Source organism: Sinohyriopsis cumingii, chromosome 1 (assembly GCF_028554795.1).
Source record: "Sinohyriopsis cumingii isolate HCF-2022 chromosome 1, ASM2855479v2, whole genome shotgun sequence".
In the NCBI taxonomy this organism is placed as follows: Eukaryota; Metazoa; Mollusca; class Bivalvia; order Unionida; family Unionidae; genus Sinohyriopsis; species Sinohyriopsis cumingii.
Window position 1 is genome coordinate 141,590,124 of NC_142961.1, and position 16,422 is coordinate 141,606,545.

At 32.7% G+C, this 16,422-nt stretch overlaps 1 protein-coding gene across 2 annotated transcripts in view; it reads right to left on the reverse strand.

Moving 5' to 3' along the window:
• The window catches only part of LOC149808034 (lysosomal dipeptide transporter MFSD1-like), a 71,142-nt gene that overhangs the window by 12,179 nt on the left and 42,541 nt on the right, over positions 1-16,422 (reverse strand). For both annotated transcript variants that reach the window (XM_089972847.1, XM_089972856.1), the window contains exons 8-11: positions 13,398-13,498; positions 10,136-10,256; positions 8,339-8,476; positions 2,644-2,783 (exon numbers count right to left, since the gene is read on the reverse strand). In XM_089972847.1, the coding sequence (XP_089828973.1) occupies positions 2,644-2,783; positions 8,339-8,476; positions 10,136-10,256; positions 13,398-13,498 (500 nt within the window). The remainder of the gene's footprint in view (positions 1-2,643; positions 2,784-8,338; positions 8,477-10,135; positions 10,257-13,397; positions 13,499-16,422) is intronic.

Here is a 16,422-nt window from a genome sequence, read left to right on the forward strand (position 1 = left end):
ACTCAAAGCCCCTTACAGCAAACACTCTTCCATAACACTCCAAGCCCCTTACAGCAAACACACTTCCATAAGACTCCAAGCCCCTTACAGCAAATACTATTCCATAACACTCCAAGCCCCTTACAGCAAACACACTTCCATAACACTCCAAGCCCCTTACAGCAAACACTCTTCCATAAGACTCCAAGCCCCTTACAGCAAACACTCTTCCATAATACTCCAAGCCCCTAACAGCAAACACTCTTCCATAACACTCCAAGCCCCTTACAGCAAATACTATTCCATAACACTCCAAGCCCCTTACAGCAAACACTCTTCCATAATACTCCAAGCCCGTAACAGCAAACACTATTCCATAACACTCCAAGCCCCTTATACAGCAAACACACTTCCATAACACTCAAAGCCTCTTACAGCAAACACTCTTCCATAATACTCCAAGCCCCTTACAGCAAACACTCCTCCATAATACTCCAAGCCCCTAACAGCAAACACTATTCCATAACACTCCAAGATCCTTACTGCAAACACACTTCCATAACACTCCAAGCCCCTTACAGCAAACACACTTCTATAACACTCCAAGCTCCTTACAGCAAACACACTTCCATAACACTCCAAGCCCCTTACAGCAAACACTATTCCATAATACTCCAAGCCCCTTACAGCAAACACACTTCCATAACACTCCAAGTCCCTTACAGCAAACACACTTCCATAACACTCCAAGCCCCTTACAGCAAACACACTTCCATAACACTCCAAGCCCCTTACAGCAAACACACTTCCATAACACTCCAAGCCCCTTACAGCAAACACACTTCCATAACACTTCAAGCCCCTTACAGCAAACACTATTCCATAACACTCCAATCCCCTTACAGCAGAAATAAGAGTGACAATACAGTCAAACTCAATTATCTCAACCTCAGTTATCTCGAGAACCCAAGTATGTCAGCATATTGGTCCAATCCTGAAAAAATCCTTCTTTGTTACGCTAATTTTTCCCTGCTTAATTTTTACCCCTGTTAAGTCGATAACCATGTTATGTCAGGCATAAGTTTCTGTCCAAAGTAACATGTTGAGCCACTTATTTAGATGAAGTGCAACTTTTAATATCCATTAAGGATAAATTTTCCATGCACAATTTTGGTCCGTAAGTTCTGTTACTTGTCACAAGTCAACACAAACAAAAGAAAATACATTAAAAAAGTTGAGTCCTACATACTGTGTGAAACTGAAATTCTTAAAAAGTGGGTAGAGACAATACAGCAGAACAATGTGCATTTAATATTTGCTGACTGCTTAGGTTAACACTCAACCATAATTGGCTGGTGGAGTCTTGTGATTTTACACATACAGTATTATGTAATTTCTTCAATGTCCGAAAATCAGTGACTTTGATTTTTTTTAGATTAAAAGATCTTAAAATAAATATAAATTGTTTACAGCACAAGTGTGAATCTCAACAGCCATTTGAAGAAGAAAAGAAAAAAACCAATCATTTCTTTCAGCCATTACAATGTATGAGGTGAGGTTGGTTGGATGTTTAATAATGTTTTTTATTTTGATTCTGTCCTCAGTCCATAAAATTTGGCTATAGCAACACATTACAATGTATCAATTTCCATTAAATAATATCTGTAGTTAGATTCATAACAGCTGTAGGTACATGTATATCGTAATTCTTTCCCATCTGCAAAGACACAAGCTAATCCATTTTGATTATGGTTTACATAAGTTCATATTTTGTTTATTTCTTCAGAAGGCAAGGTTATTTATTTGCTGAGAAATATTAGAACTATGATATGTTAACTGCAAAATATACATTAACTGGGGAATTAAAGGAGATAATAGAGTACATATTCTACGTGTACGCACGTTATTTATTAATAACACTGTTTATCATTGTATTATCTGCTACATACATCTAGCGTCTGAATTATGTCTAAAAAGTCATTAATAAAACTGTATATAAATAAAGCAATAATTAATCTCAAAACTATGACGTGTTTGTTGGCAATGTTCGAGTAAACCTGAGAGTAAGAGAAATTCATAAAGGTCAAGGACATCTTTAAAATTACAGCACCTATTTTTATGAACCCTGATATCTAGAGACCTGGTTAGGTTGACAATTTTTTGACACCCCTGACGTAACTGAGATAACCAAGTATGATTACATTATAAATGACGTCAAACAATACTGATGAAACAGCCCATGATGCCCATGTCTTGTGGTGTTTTTATTTTTGTTATCATTTGACTGTGTGAGTCATGGTCTAGTCATGATGTATATCTAGGCAAAGTTATTTCAATAAATGCTATCTCCAATATTTCCACACAATTCAAGTGACCTAAACAGTTAAAAGTCTTTTTAAAAAGTATTTTTGTTTTAAAATCTTGAGTTTAATGCAAAACTTTTCAGTGCATAAATCTACTTATCTGATTTTCCACTCTTTGAATCTTCTCAAACGAATGTATTCAAACTAGCTAATTCATCATTTTGCAATTCAACTTTAATGTGTTCTTTGATTCTTTTCAACATAGTAAGACCAAATACAAAATCTTATTTACAACAATTTAGCACCCCTACAATTTCAGACCACAATAGATAATATTTAGGACATTAGTAATTCTACTTACTGTTGATTTTTTCCTAGAATCTGACCAACAATGAGATTGGATATTCCAATGCCAATCATCTGAATGGAAGTTGTCAGACCCATTGCTGTGCCAATTGTAGACTGGCTCACAACCAAAGGTATAGACGGCCACATACTAGCCTGAAATAATGAGAAACCAGTCAGAATGAAGCTGTGTTTAAAAATGCTCATGTTCACACTTAAGTCCTGTTACTGATATGAACAATATGCAATTTTAAAAGGAAAAGGATCATTACATAACCAAAATATTTGTTGTTGTTGTTGTTGTTGTTGTAAGGTTTAATACCATTTTTCAGGATCATTACATAACCAAAATATTTTGTTGTTGTTGTTGTTGTAGGGTTTAACACCATTTTTCAGGATCATTACATAACCAAAACATTTGTTGTTGTTCTTGTTGTTGTTGTAGGGTTTAACACCATTTTTCAGGATCATTACATAACCAAAATATCTGTAATAGGTGTAAAGATTTAATCAGATTTTATGATGTTATGAGTCTACAGTCTAACAAGAAGTACCAGAAATGAATGAAAAGCAACAAGCTTCGTAAAATTCAACAAATAATTTATTTCCTTAGAATACAAAGTGAAAATGTAAAACAAAGGAAACTTAAGGTATTGCCAATTAACTCCCAAATAATTCTAAAATTACAGACACAAGTCCTAATAACTAAAGTTCTGAATCAACTAAAATGGAAATCCAAATAAAGTCCAACAATGAAAGTGATGAGGTGCCTGTGATGGTTCATAAAGTGTTGATGTTCCAAAAATCTTTTGTTGGGTCACAATAATACAATCCAAGAAGAAATCCTTTTTTTGAAATTTCAGTATAAATTCAAGTCTCTGTTTCCAATTTTTTTATCAGAGCACTTCTGTATTTCAAGACAAGAAATAATTTGAATGATTCCAAATTAAATATGTACTGTACACAACAACAACTTGATTCTGCTCAGACGTTAAAGCAAGAATGAATAATCTTCCAGTGGCAAGATTATATAGTCCTCTACCTGACCTTAGCTCAAAATTAGCATTGTCTGGAAACAACTAATGGAAAATAACCTTCTAGAAACATTTTAATTTCTACAAAATAAAATGCTAGTTATAATTAGAAAGCCTGTTACTATAATTATAATATGTCACCTGGACTACGTCAAGTAAATTGTAGTTGAATTCCAATAACCCTAGACCCATACCCCCAAAAACATGTTTACTTCTATTAATAATGATAATAATATTAAACCCATACATATAAAGAATATTTTAGCTATGTATTAGTTGTTTACAGGATTTTTTAAAAATCAATTATTCGTGTCAGGTAGAAAATAAACTTGATTTCGGACAAAGCTGAATCCAAATACAATGTTACATTACATTAGTAAATAATGAAATAAAAACAATAACAAGAATTAACTAATAAACGATGTGATTTAAATATACATAAGAATGAAAGCAAGAAAATAAAAATTATTTCAAAGATGGTGTATAGCAGATGGAAATGATCTGCCAATGGATTAAACTGACGGGTTTTACTTATTTTTTGATGTTCCTTAACTCAAAGACAATATTTTTTTTTGACCTTAAAATTTAATTAACATTCAATAGGCATATGCATGTTATAAAACTGTGTTTATAAAGCATGTGTGTCCCGACTGGTATGGGTTCAACATATCAAAAACTTATAAAAACTGCTTTAATGGTGTGAAAATGTAACCAAGTCATCTAAATATGCATGCAAACATGCCTTTCAAATTTCATTAGTCTGACTTGAATGATTTGTGTTTAAACAGGCTAACAAGGTTTTTGTCCAAACATACAAGTACAAAACTTTGTAAATGCTTCAAAAATTGAGCAATGGCTGTAATCGCTAGAAAATCTTTTCTACACATGTATATAAATACTCTTGCCAAATTTCATTTGTTGAACAGTTTTTATGCAATCTTGATAACAAGCCTGTTAGGATAGATGTACATATGTACAGACAGATGACACCAAATCATGATCACCCTGCAAGCGGTACAGCATACAAAACTTGCAATCAACAGACCTTTTTTGTGTCTTATAGTTACAAATAAAATATTTCAAGCATTCAACAGTCAACATGTAGTAACAGTACAGCATAATCACCAAACACCATTCCTTTTCAATGTACCAGGCAAACATTCCATATAAATATCAAACAGATGCAAAACTTACCTCCCTTTGCAACTGCATATTAGCAACCTCTTGTACGGGAATTGTTTCTTACTCAGCAGGCAAGTTACACTTATTGCTTCATTCTTACAAAGTGAGCTCATGGATAAAAAGTATGCCACTGAGACTTAGTTTTGGCATTCTTTAAAAGTACTGTTCATGATACTTAAAACATTCATTACTATATTAACAAAAGTATCAAATAAAAAGACCACACAGTATAATTTCATTAAGGTAGCTGAAACTCTGAACAGTTATTTTGAATTATCAATATATGCTATACATCTACTAATAACTTATTATTAATATGACTAGTAGTACCATATATGCTTGCATATCAGTCACGTCCATCTGCAAACATAGGCCCTGATCTGCTGTCACATATGCACCTACAGACCAGGGTCTATGTTGTTTGTTCCACTGATTGTTTCTATAAAAAACTGCATAGACCCAATTCTGCCAACACATGTGACAGCAGATTTAGTTCTGTGCAGTTTTCAGTTGGACATACAGTAATAATTATGACTAATACTGGTACTATATTGTCAGTCTTCCCAGCAACACTTTGTGAAAATGTAGGGATAAAGTAGATCTAAAAAGGAAAAATCATAGTTCTGTACAAATAACATCACACAATTGACCCAAGCTAAATCTTTAACTAATGGTATATGATACAGGTATAAAAAATAAAAGGATGACTAGGTAAATGAGCACAATCAGGAAAAAAGCACAAGGTAATACACCACTACCTAGATAACTCGCAAATCCACTTATAACATGAGGTCAGGCATGGATCACATTTTTAAAACCAGAAACTACCAAAAAATGTATCCCTAGTTGTTGAACTTGAAGAAAATTGCGATCAAAATTGGTAACGGAAACTTTGATACATCGCTTGTTTATCGTCGAAAAAAGTAAATAGTACCTGAAAATTTTAATCATTATCAAATTATGAACTTTTAATAAGAAGCCATATAATTTGTTACATTTTCTTACCAAATGACATTCTAAGTACACAGTAATTAATTATGTTCAAGAAAATTTCAATTAATGAAAATGTCATGCCTAGTTGAGGCAGTACATAAATAAATAAATACCAATTAAATAATTTATTTATCAAGTGAAATTTGTGTTTTAGTTCTATCTTTTAAGTGTAATCATCATAAATGCAACGTGTCCTCTTGTATTTAAACGTACAATATGTCAATCTACTGTAACAGCTATGTCCGTGAGAATTTTTCTGAGAACCTAATTAAGTACTGACCGTATTTTGATATCTCACTAGTGGAAGTATTTGTTGTATTGTTGCACTAAATTAAAAGCTGGTCTCCTTTATATTATCATGTTAATTATGTTTTTTGAATCAAATAATGGGGGTGGAATAAAAGAAAACATAAAGTCATTCAAATCCTACACGCTAAGATCTAGCAGCCCCAGTCATATTTTGGGTAAACTCAATTCGTCAGTGTGTATATAATATTATTAAAGGACCTTAAATTAACTTACTCAATCATAACTATGATCAAATATAGCAAGGCAACCAAGCAAAATGAATACTTCATAAAATAGAACTTTGTTTCACAGATCATTGTGTAGGAAACAAGTTTCAGAGAATTCCTGAATTGGCACTTAGAGATATATTCAAGGGTGATAAGAAGTTTCCCTACTACTTACAAAGAAATCATGGCATGAATATTTTACTAATTGAACAACACAAAAATTGAGTATCTACACAGACAATTATCTCACGAAATAAATGTTGCAAGTTTTTGAAAAAAGTAATCTTGTTTGTGGTTTATCAACAGTTACTCTGGTTCACTGGTTCGTAGACTCCCTGCTTAGCAATACGTTACCTACTACACCCTCAACCAGACTAATAAAGAAAACAAAAAGCAGTGATGTAATACACAAATGTTTTTGCGTATATGTGATGGTTGTTGAAACCAGCTGGAATAAATTCATGATCTTTCAGATGGAGGACATTTTGAAAACAAATGTAATTTATACAGAATAATGAACTTCATTAGAAAAATCATTAACCATTTGAGATTCTTTTTATTTTTATCACAAAGCTTTTATTTCAGTGGAAATTATTTATATAGAAAGAAGAACGAAAAATTTCACTCATTCTGACAGACGTTGCGCTTTTTATTTGTTGTGCGTAAAGAATAGTCCCAAACAACATTGAACTAGTATTAACATTTAAAAGTTTCTTATAATCTATAGTGAAAGAACGAGCATCTTTCCAAGTAAACAAAACATTTTACATAGGCAAAATTATTTTTCAACAAAATGTCAAATGCTTGTGATGTCACATTGTTTGATGCAGTACCAGTTAGACTGCACTAGACGGCCCATGTTTACGTAACCTAACATGTCACTTTCACAACATTACATTGTTGTCATATTCATTTGAAAGGTTTCCTGGATGCATAAATTCCCATATTGACTCTAATGTATTTGTGACCAGATATTTGCAGTGTTTGACTTGGAACAGCAGACTACAGAATATGTAAACAAATTTTGTTCTGAGTTGGAATTGCATCACATATTTACCATGTAAATATGCAATGGTTCAATAACTTCAGTATGTCTGGAGACTGGTTTATGTCTACATTCTTCTGTGAACAGAGGTAAGTTTGTTTACTTCTGTAAATAAACATATAAACAACACTTGTATATAGGGTGGATTCCATGCTTAAGGTTTACTGCCCCCTCCAACCCCAACTTTACACATTTGCTAAGACCTGAGCAATGCCCTTAGTTTTACTTGTTGTTGTTGTTCTTGTCTTGGGTTTTTAGCCATTTATTATGTTATGATATGTTATACATTACATGACAAGCCCTTGCAGTGGTAAATTGGCCATATTAAGACAGACGTGACCGTTTTTCCTTTTGTGAATTGAATTTAAAAAAATGGAGGTGAAAATGTTCATTGACAACAAAACATACAAGAAGACAGGGTTAAAAAATGTTTTCCCACTATTGTAGCCAATCAGTAAAGAGAATACTGCACAATAATTTCATGGGCTTATTTGGACCAATTAGAATCACATTAAGTAATATGTTCACATGTTATAAGATCAAAAATATGAAACCGCACACACTATTGGCGAAGTGTACTATAAATACAGAATAACAAACAACTTCATTAGAAAAAGCATTATACTGACAATTATTATTGATACAATTATAAACAAAGGATTCAGTCATTAAACAACCAGTTCCCACCCACCCCACCCTGTGGTTTTCTCGTTGTCTAGCGGATTTTTTGGGGTGTCCCGCATTAACTCGCACCCTTGCTTATAGTGTGGTCTGTGTTTTTGGCCCCATTGTGTACAACCTATCGAGGGAGAGGTGTACCACCGCAGTTCTATTATTAACTTCCGTACACAAAACCATCCAAAGATTTGCTGGAAGAAAAAAATATGATGAATATTAAGGAAAATTATGTCAACATCATAAATACATTTGATAAATTCTTACTGCAGCAAAGCTGTATGTGATTCCAAGCCATAATGTTGCAATAAGAGGGTACCAGTACGTGAAAGCAAGTAGTCCAAAAACAGGTATTGTAAGTAAGGCGCAAGACAGAGCCAGAATGCCTCGTTTTCCAATCACATCCTGAAAAAGAAAATAATCAATTTTGATACATTTTGCATAATGTGGTGTCTCAACTGTAAACAGTGTCAGAATTCAGCCAATACAGATGAGAGCTGTTCCAGTAAAACATACTTGGGACCCAGGGAAGGCACTTTCAATGTGGAGTAGTCACCCAAAGATGCATTCAGAAACTGTCATCATCTGCATATGAACATAACCAGAGAACACTGTATTTTTAAAATAGTGCCTTCCCTAGGTACCATTTATGTTTAAATAGAACAGCCTCAAGACAGAATTCAAAACACATCACGATATAAACTTGAGCTGTATAGTAATACTGTAATATTGTTGCAATTTAATTACGCCAACAATGTAGAAGATATGACTTTAAAAACTTTAAGACAGTACTCAAAAACTTTATCACAGCATCTTAACACTGCTGAAGCTAATGCCACTGCCACCAAAATGAGAGTATGTCTCATTATTCAAAGGCTTCTTATGATCGCACTTATCTGGTACACTAATGGAAACAATGAATTGTGTATCATTTAAAATTGTCTTATTTTGTCTAACAAGTTAAAATGATCAGAAAAACTTAACTGAAATAGTTTCTACTGAGTAAACATTTCCAATATCATCTGTATTTTCATATGAAGCATAATAAATATTTCAGTCATACTGCTACAATGTCTTCAGTGTGTCAGTTTATAGTGATCTCTAGCACTGTGGCATCATGCCACAGACGTGTAGCATCATGTCCCACCCAGTCACATTATCCTGACACCAGGCCGACCAGTCCTAACACTAACCTCTTAATGCTGAGCGTCTAGCAAGGCACCTGTTATTACCATTTTTTAAAGTCTTTGTTATGACTCAGCCAGGGATTTAACCCATGAGCTCACACATCCTAGGCAAACCACTTATGCCAATGGAGTGGTCACCCCAAAAAAGAAAAAAAAAATCACATACCATTCTATCATTGCCTGCATGTCATGGATGACTTAATAAATACACATATTTATGATATAAAATGAGTAATAAGTTAGGTATAGCAACTGCATTTATTCAATGAATAATGCTGATCTAACATTATTTACAAGATCCACCTGCTTATGAAGATTCAGGCAGCCACTAACACAAGTTGCGACATAATTTCGAGATTCACATCTTGAGATGATAATTACCTTCAGGATATTTGCTATAAAAGTGTAAAAGGAAATGTGCTTGCCGAAATAAAACAGGTAACTCAAATAAATTTAATAGCATGTTTTGAAGGTGGATGATGACAAATGCTTCAGAAAGGACCTTTGTTAGAATCAGGTTATGTAAAGAACTGGCCTACTCTGCAAGCCATCTTTAACAGAATAATTTAAGCATTAGTTTCTTGAAGCAAACGAATTGTAATGTTTAAGTATATATACTGAAAGCTGATTTTGAAAAGCAAAATAATTCTTGTATGGATACAAACTGGTAGGATGCCAATAATGAGTTTCAAGAAACATTAATAGAAAGTCTCAATGCTGACAATGACGCCGTTAGTGATGGATAAAATGATACCCATGTCATTTACAGGTGATATAATAATAATTTTGATGAATGTCCAGTCCTTGCTAAGTAAGCAACAGATTGATCTCTGAATTACAGTAACATTTCATAATGCAGCATGGGGCTGGAACTTACAATTAATCCGCCCAGGAAAGGGGAGACAACCATGGATACATCATACACCGCTCCTGACAGATAGGCTGCGGTCCTTGTGTCTATACCATACTTGTCACCATACTTCAACTTGATAAACTTACTACAAAGAAAGACATTGGAAATTATCAAGGACTGCATAATGCATTCAATTTGTACAACTTTACACAGGCATACCTTATATTAAATAGCAAAGTTTCTTACTCAGGACCATGCAAGGATTTATGGCCCCTTTACTTGATTTACAAAAACGTTAAAATCGTGAAATGCATAATTCATATGTACATACCCAAATGGGATGGAAAATAGATAAAAGAATTTGTACATATGATTAAGGGAATATAAGGGTTGGTGTATACAGCAGGGTGATTGTTGATGTACCCTGCTGACCAAGATTCAAATCTCAGTTAAGAATGAATTACAAATTCTCAATCCAGTATGATGTAATTGTCACGGAATTGTATACTCCTTTTATTTATTAAATACATGTACGTGGGTTTTGTTTTTGTGTACAAAGGTACCCAAGGATGATTTATCTATATTGTAAAAAGATTTCAAAATAGTGAGTTCGGTTCATCCAATGTCACACGTGCGAAGTGCTATCGATGGGAAGAACTGAATACTTCCAGAACACAGACATGTATTGCAGCATCGTCTGTGTATAAATGCCTCACCATAAGACAAAATCTTTATATTACAGAACGCTTGTCTTGTCAGTGAGCAGTCTACTTTAAGGACTTGCACATCTTCAGCTGTAGAGGTATGTGAGTTATTTATTAATTTCTTGTGTATAAGTTATAGCAAATGTACTACCATGTTTAGTTTAGTATATTTTCCATGTAGCTTCGGCTTACGTAGTTTTATGCAAATATTTTCTATTTTTGTTTGTGACTTAGCAAGAGATTTATATTAGCAATATCAAGTTGCATTTCTAAGAAATGTTTAGTACCTAGGATTCTTGTCGGGCAGTTAGGTTCACTTCTGAACTTATGTATTGTTTTGTAATTATTGTGCTGATAATGTAATCTGTATATTTTACCCTATATAATGTCATTATGTTTTATTGTATATGCCCATGTCATGCATAGTGTTAGTGTTAGATGTATTTTCAGCTGACCAGAGTAATCGGAGTGTTGACCAGTGTAACCAGAGCGATCAGAGTTATTGGAGTGATCGGAGTCATCGTGGTACAAGCTGTAGAGCTAACCATATGAACTGACCATAGCAGCTGTGAAGCTTGACCATGTAAGCCGTAGAGCTGAATAAAGTGTTGCTGGTAACGGAGTGTGTAATTCCATACATGTAATCTTTTGGCTATGGGCTAATGTTTGGGATTTGTAAAACCCAGTGTGTTTTGGGGATTGTAAAGATATCTTGTACATCTGTCCCTTTGTTTTCATCATTTTCACTATTTGAGTGCATACATTTTTACATATGAGTAAAACACATCATTCTTTCATTGTGAAATCACTGTGATTCACTCACCTCTTGTGCTTGTATTGTGTAAAGTCATTTATTTGTATTTTTATTGTTTAGAGAATGGCCTTTATCTCATCACGTGTAAGATCTGTAGCCTTCAGTATGTCAGAGAAACTGAAAAGCTACACAGAAGGATCAACTTTTACAGATCTGATTGGATGACAAAGAAGTTGTACAGAAGCCTGGTCACAGAACACTTCTCTACCCATGGCCACACTTTCAGTGATATAACACTTACTGTAATTGCTCACAACCCCAACTGGAGTTCCCAAACCAGGAAAGAAAAGGAATCTTCCTGGATACACTGCCTTAGAAGACTGAAACCAAGCGGTTTAAACCAAGAAGACTAGAAAAAGACAACCATGCACAAATAAAATTATCTTTTGCAGCTGACACATTTTCTTTTAAATAATTCTCTAAATTTGCTTAATAGCCTGTGACTACTATAATTATGATATTTCTGGGATATAATTTGCACTTACATAAATTTACATAAAATAATGGATGTCGTTATGGCTCATCGATTTCTAGGTCAATACAAATATTTTCCAGTATCAGCAACAAGCTGAAATAAACTAGTTGAAACATAATAAAGTTCAAAGGTTTAATTCCTGTAGAAACAGCCATGTAAAGTTTTGCAAACATAATCATTTTTCAGTTTCATATGTTTGTCTTGTCTGTGTTTTGTACTTGCCTTTGGAAAAGACTCATTAAAGAGTCGAAAGTGCTCAGCTAGTTAGATACTAGTTTTGCACTGTTCGTTGTCAATTTATTGCATTTATCTTAATCAATACCTGACAAACGATCCCTTGCTGGATCCAGTGCACTTGAAAGGATTGTTATTCGCCATATGATTTTTTATTAACTTTGATTTCATTATCATCTGCTGTCCTGGTCACATGAATATATCTGTGGTTATGGTTCAAATTAGATCATGTTTATATTTCAAATTCAAATTAGGTCATATTTATATTTCAAATTCAAATTATGTCATGTTTATAATCTAGAGTCAAATTAGGTATTATGTTTAAATTTCAAATTCAAATTAGGTCATGTATATATTCTAGAGTCAAATCAGGTCAAGTTTATATTTCAGATTCAAATTAGGTCATGTTTATATTTCAAATTCAAATTAGGTCATGTTTATATTTTAAATTCAAATTAGGTCATGTTTATATTTCAGATTCAAATTAGGTCATGTTTATATTTCAGATTCAAATTAGGTCATGTTTATATTTCAGATTCAAATTGGGTCATGTATATATTTCAGATTCAAATTAGGGCATGTTTATATTTCAAAGCTGAACAAATTATAGACTGACATCTCTTAAAGCAATGAACTTTACTGATGATCTCTTAAAACTCAAATTAGGTCATGTTTATATTCTAGAGTCAAATTAGGTCATGTTTAAATTTCAAATTCAAATTAGGTCATGTATATATTCTAGAGTCAAATCAGGTCAAGTTTATATTTCAGATTCAAATTAGGTCATGTTTATATTTTAAATTCAAATTAGGTCATGTTTACATTTCAGATTCAAATTAAGTCATATTTATATTTCAGATTCAAATTAGGTCATCTTTATATTTCAGATTCAAATTAGGTCATGTTTATATTTCAGATTCAAATTAGGTCATGTACATATTTCAGATTCAAAGTATGTCATGTTTATATTTCAAAGTTGAAAAAATTATAGAATGACATCTCTTAAAGCAATGAACTCTACTGATGATCTCTTAAAACTCTGACACTAGCCACACATACCTGGAATCTGCCACAAATGGGAAAACACCATTGTAGAAGAACATGATAGTCAGCACTAAGAGCCAGAAGGAGATGGAAAAGTGTTTGATGTCAGATGGCCTCTGAAATAATAAGGGTAAATAAATGTCACAATACGTTTTCCACAAACAGTGCTTTTCTGGAATGTACAAAAATGGCAAGTATGTTAACATATTTCCCTGAAATGTGATATATGCATTTCTTTCACCATGCAATTTTAATATTTCATGATAATGTACTTCAAAGCATGAAATATTTTATGCCAAACTGAGACATATAATTCCAATAATTTCTCCCTACATCAACTTAGAGTAATGCAAAATCTGTTGAGTATATGTTATAGATACATTCTCAGACTCATCTTCATTAGAACCTAAATTTATGAAACTATAAATAATACAATGTGACATATACTTGAAGAGCTTGTGAAATACTTTATTATAATTTGACCTGTTTTGTTATTTTCATTCAAGAAAAATCAGGAACAATTATTAAGGTGAAAAAAAGGATTGGCATGAAAGCAACATGAAGTGTAAATGCTGGGGAAGAACAAACTGAAGTGCTGTAGACATGGGGGGGGGGAGGATAAACTGATTTTAACATCTAAATATTTTAAGTTTATTCAAAGGAGTAATGATGAATTTGTGACCTTTAACATTACTTCCTGTGATGTTCTTAGAGTGCAAAGGCATGATATATGCATTTGATAATTCATGATTTCTATGAAATTTCTTGATTTCAATAAAAATTCCTGATGTAATGTTTTCTTTTTCCAAAACTTATCATTTCTTAAGCCTCAAGCCTGTATTTTTCATAAAAGTCAAACCTTATAAAGCATGTAGAAAGTCATAGTGTCTTATTATTGAGTATCTCAAGTCTAAAACAAACTCAAAAGCTATTAAATTCCTCTAACAGTCATCAAAATCCCTTCCCTGCAAACTCAATCAGGTTATTTTCTTTCTTTGATATGTGTAAAGGTACAACCATCCACAAACTTTTGACAATACCATGTGGTGTACATCAGGGTGGTATTTTAGGACCTGTTCCTTTTTCTCTTACATGATTGATATAAAAAAAAAGCATGACCTCTGACTGTAAGCTTTTAATCAATGCAGATAGCAGGGGTATCAAGCTTTCATGTCAGGATTTGGACTAAATTTCTGAAAAGCTTTGGAAAGAGCTAAAATTTTTCAATCTTTGGCTTTGGCTCACTGACAATAGGCTATCATCACATTTGTGTAAGATGTAAAGAGTCCAATTTGGGCCCAAAGCTAAAAGAAGAAAACAAAAATAAGAGAATTCAAAAATAACCTTTAATAGACACATAATCAATTCTCAAATGTATCTTAAACATTTAGGTCTCCATATATATATATATATATATATATATATATATATATATATATATATATATATATATATATATATATATATATATCACTTACTTTCCAGTAAATGCATAGTGAATAGTATACTAACAGAAATGCCAGGTTAGAGTTTATCTTTGCCAAACTAAAAATACATTATGTTCTGCTCTAATACAGTGTAATTTTCACTACTGCCTTTCTTCTTGGTATGCTTTAACTGGTGAAAATCTCCAAAACTCTGAATACCACAGGATAAAGCGGTAAGATTTATAAGTAACCTTAAACCCAAATCAAACATCAGACAGTATGAACTTAAAAATGTGGGAATGCTAACCCAATCAAACATCAGACAGTATAAACTTAAAAGTGTGGGAATGCCAAACCCAGATCAAGATTTATACAGTATAAACTTAAAAGTGTGGGAATGCTAAACCCAGATCAAGATTTATAAAGTATAAACTTAAAAGTGTGGGAATGCTAAACCCAGACCAAGATTTATACAGTATAAGCTTAAAAGTGTGGGAATGCTAAACCCAGATCAAGATTTATACAGTATAAATGTAAAAGTTTGGGAATCCTAAACCCAGATCAAGATTTATACAGTATAAACTTAAAAGTGTGGGAATACCAAACCCAGATCAAGATTTATACAGTATAAACTTAAAAGTGTGGGAATGCCAAACCCAGATCAAGATTTATACAGTATTAACTTAAAAGTGTGGGAATGCTAACCCAGATCAAGATTTATAAAGTATAAACTTAAAAGTGTGGGAATGCCAAACCCAGATCAAGATTTATACAGTATTAACTTAAAAGTGTGGGAATGCTAACCAAGATCAAACATCAGACAGCATTAACTTAAAAGTGTAGGAATGCTAACCCAGATCAAACATCAGACAGCATTAACTTAAAAGTGTAGGAATGCTAACCCAGATCAAACATCAGACAGTATTAACCTAAAAGTGTAGGAATTCTAAAAGTGAAAGAATGAGTAAAACAATTAAGGCTAAATCATCCTCATAAAATATTTAATGAGAAATGTCCATCTTACATAAGCCAGACATTTGTTGAAATCAGTGATCATCACCATTTTGTCACTAAGAGTATTCAATTTAATTTTGTTACACCAAAAGTCAGAAGCATAGCTTTGACAACTTTCTTTATAACACTATAAATGAATGAAATCTTATTATCCAGCCTAACAAAAAAATTCAAAAATACAGATCATTTCAAATTGTCTATTAAGTCATACCTTTTGAAACAAAGGAAATCAAAATAACAGAGAACAATGATATTTTACTAGAATGAATTATCATTATACTTTTTAATTCTGGATTCAGTTTTTTTGTATTTAATACTAATTTCTTAGCTTAGATGAATATATAATTGCAAAATGTACCCTGCTCCAAAATCAAGATCTCTCATGAATCCGTTGGAAATAAGTTTTATAAACTTTTATTGGTCATACTGGTGAATCATGTATTTTTATATCTGTAATATAACAGTGTTTATGTATATACACACATACTTTGTCAATATTATGAAACTTGTATATAACTGTTGTACGTATTACCACTTGTATCATCTGCTGATCATATCTAAATAATGCACTATTGTTGCTGTTGTTATTATTATTATTA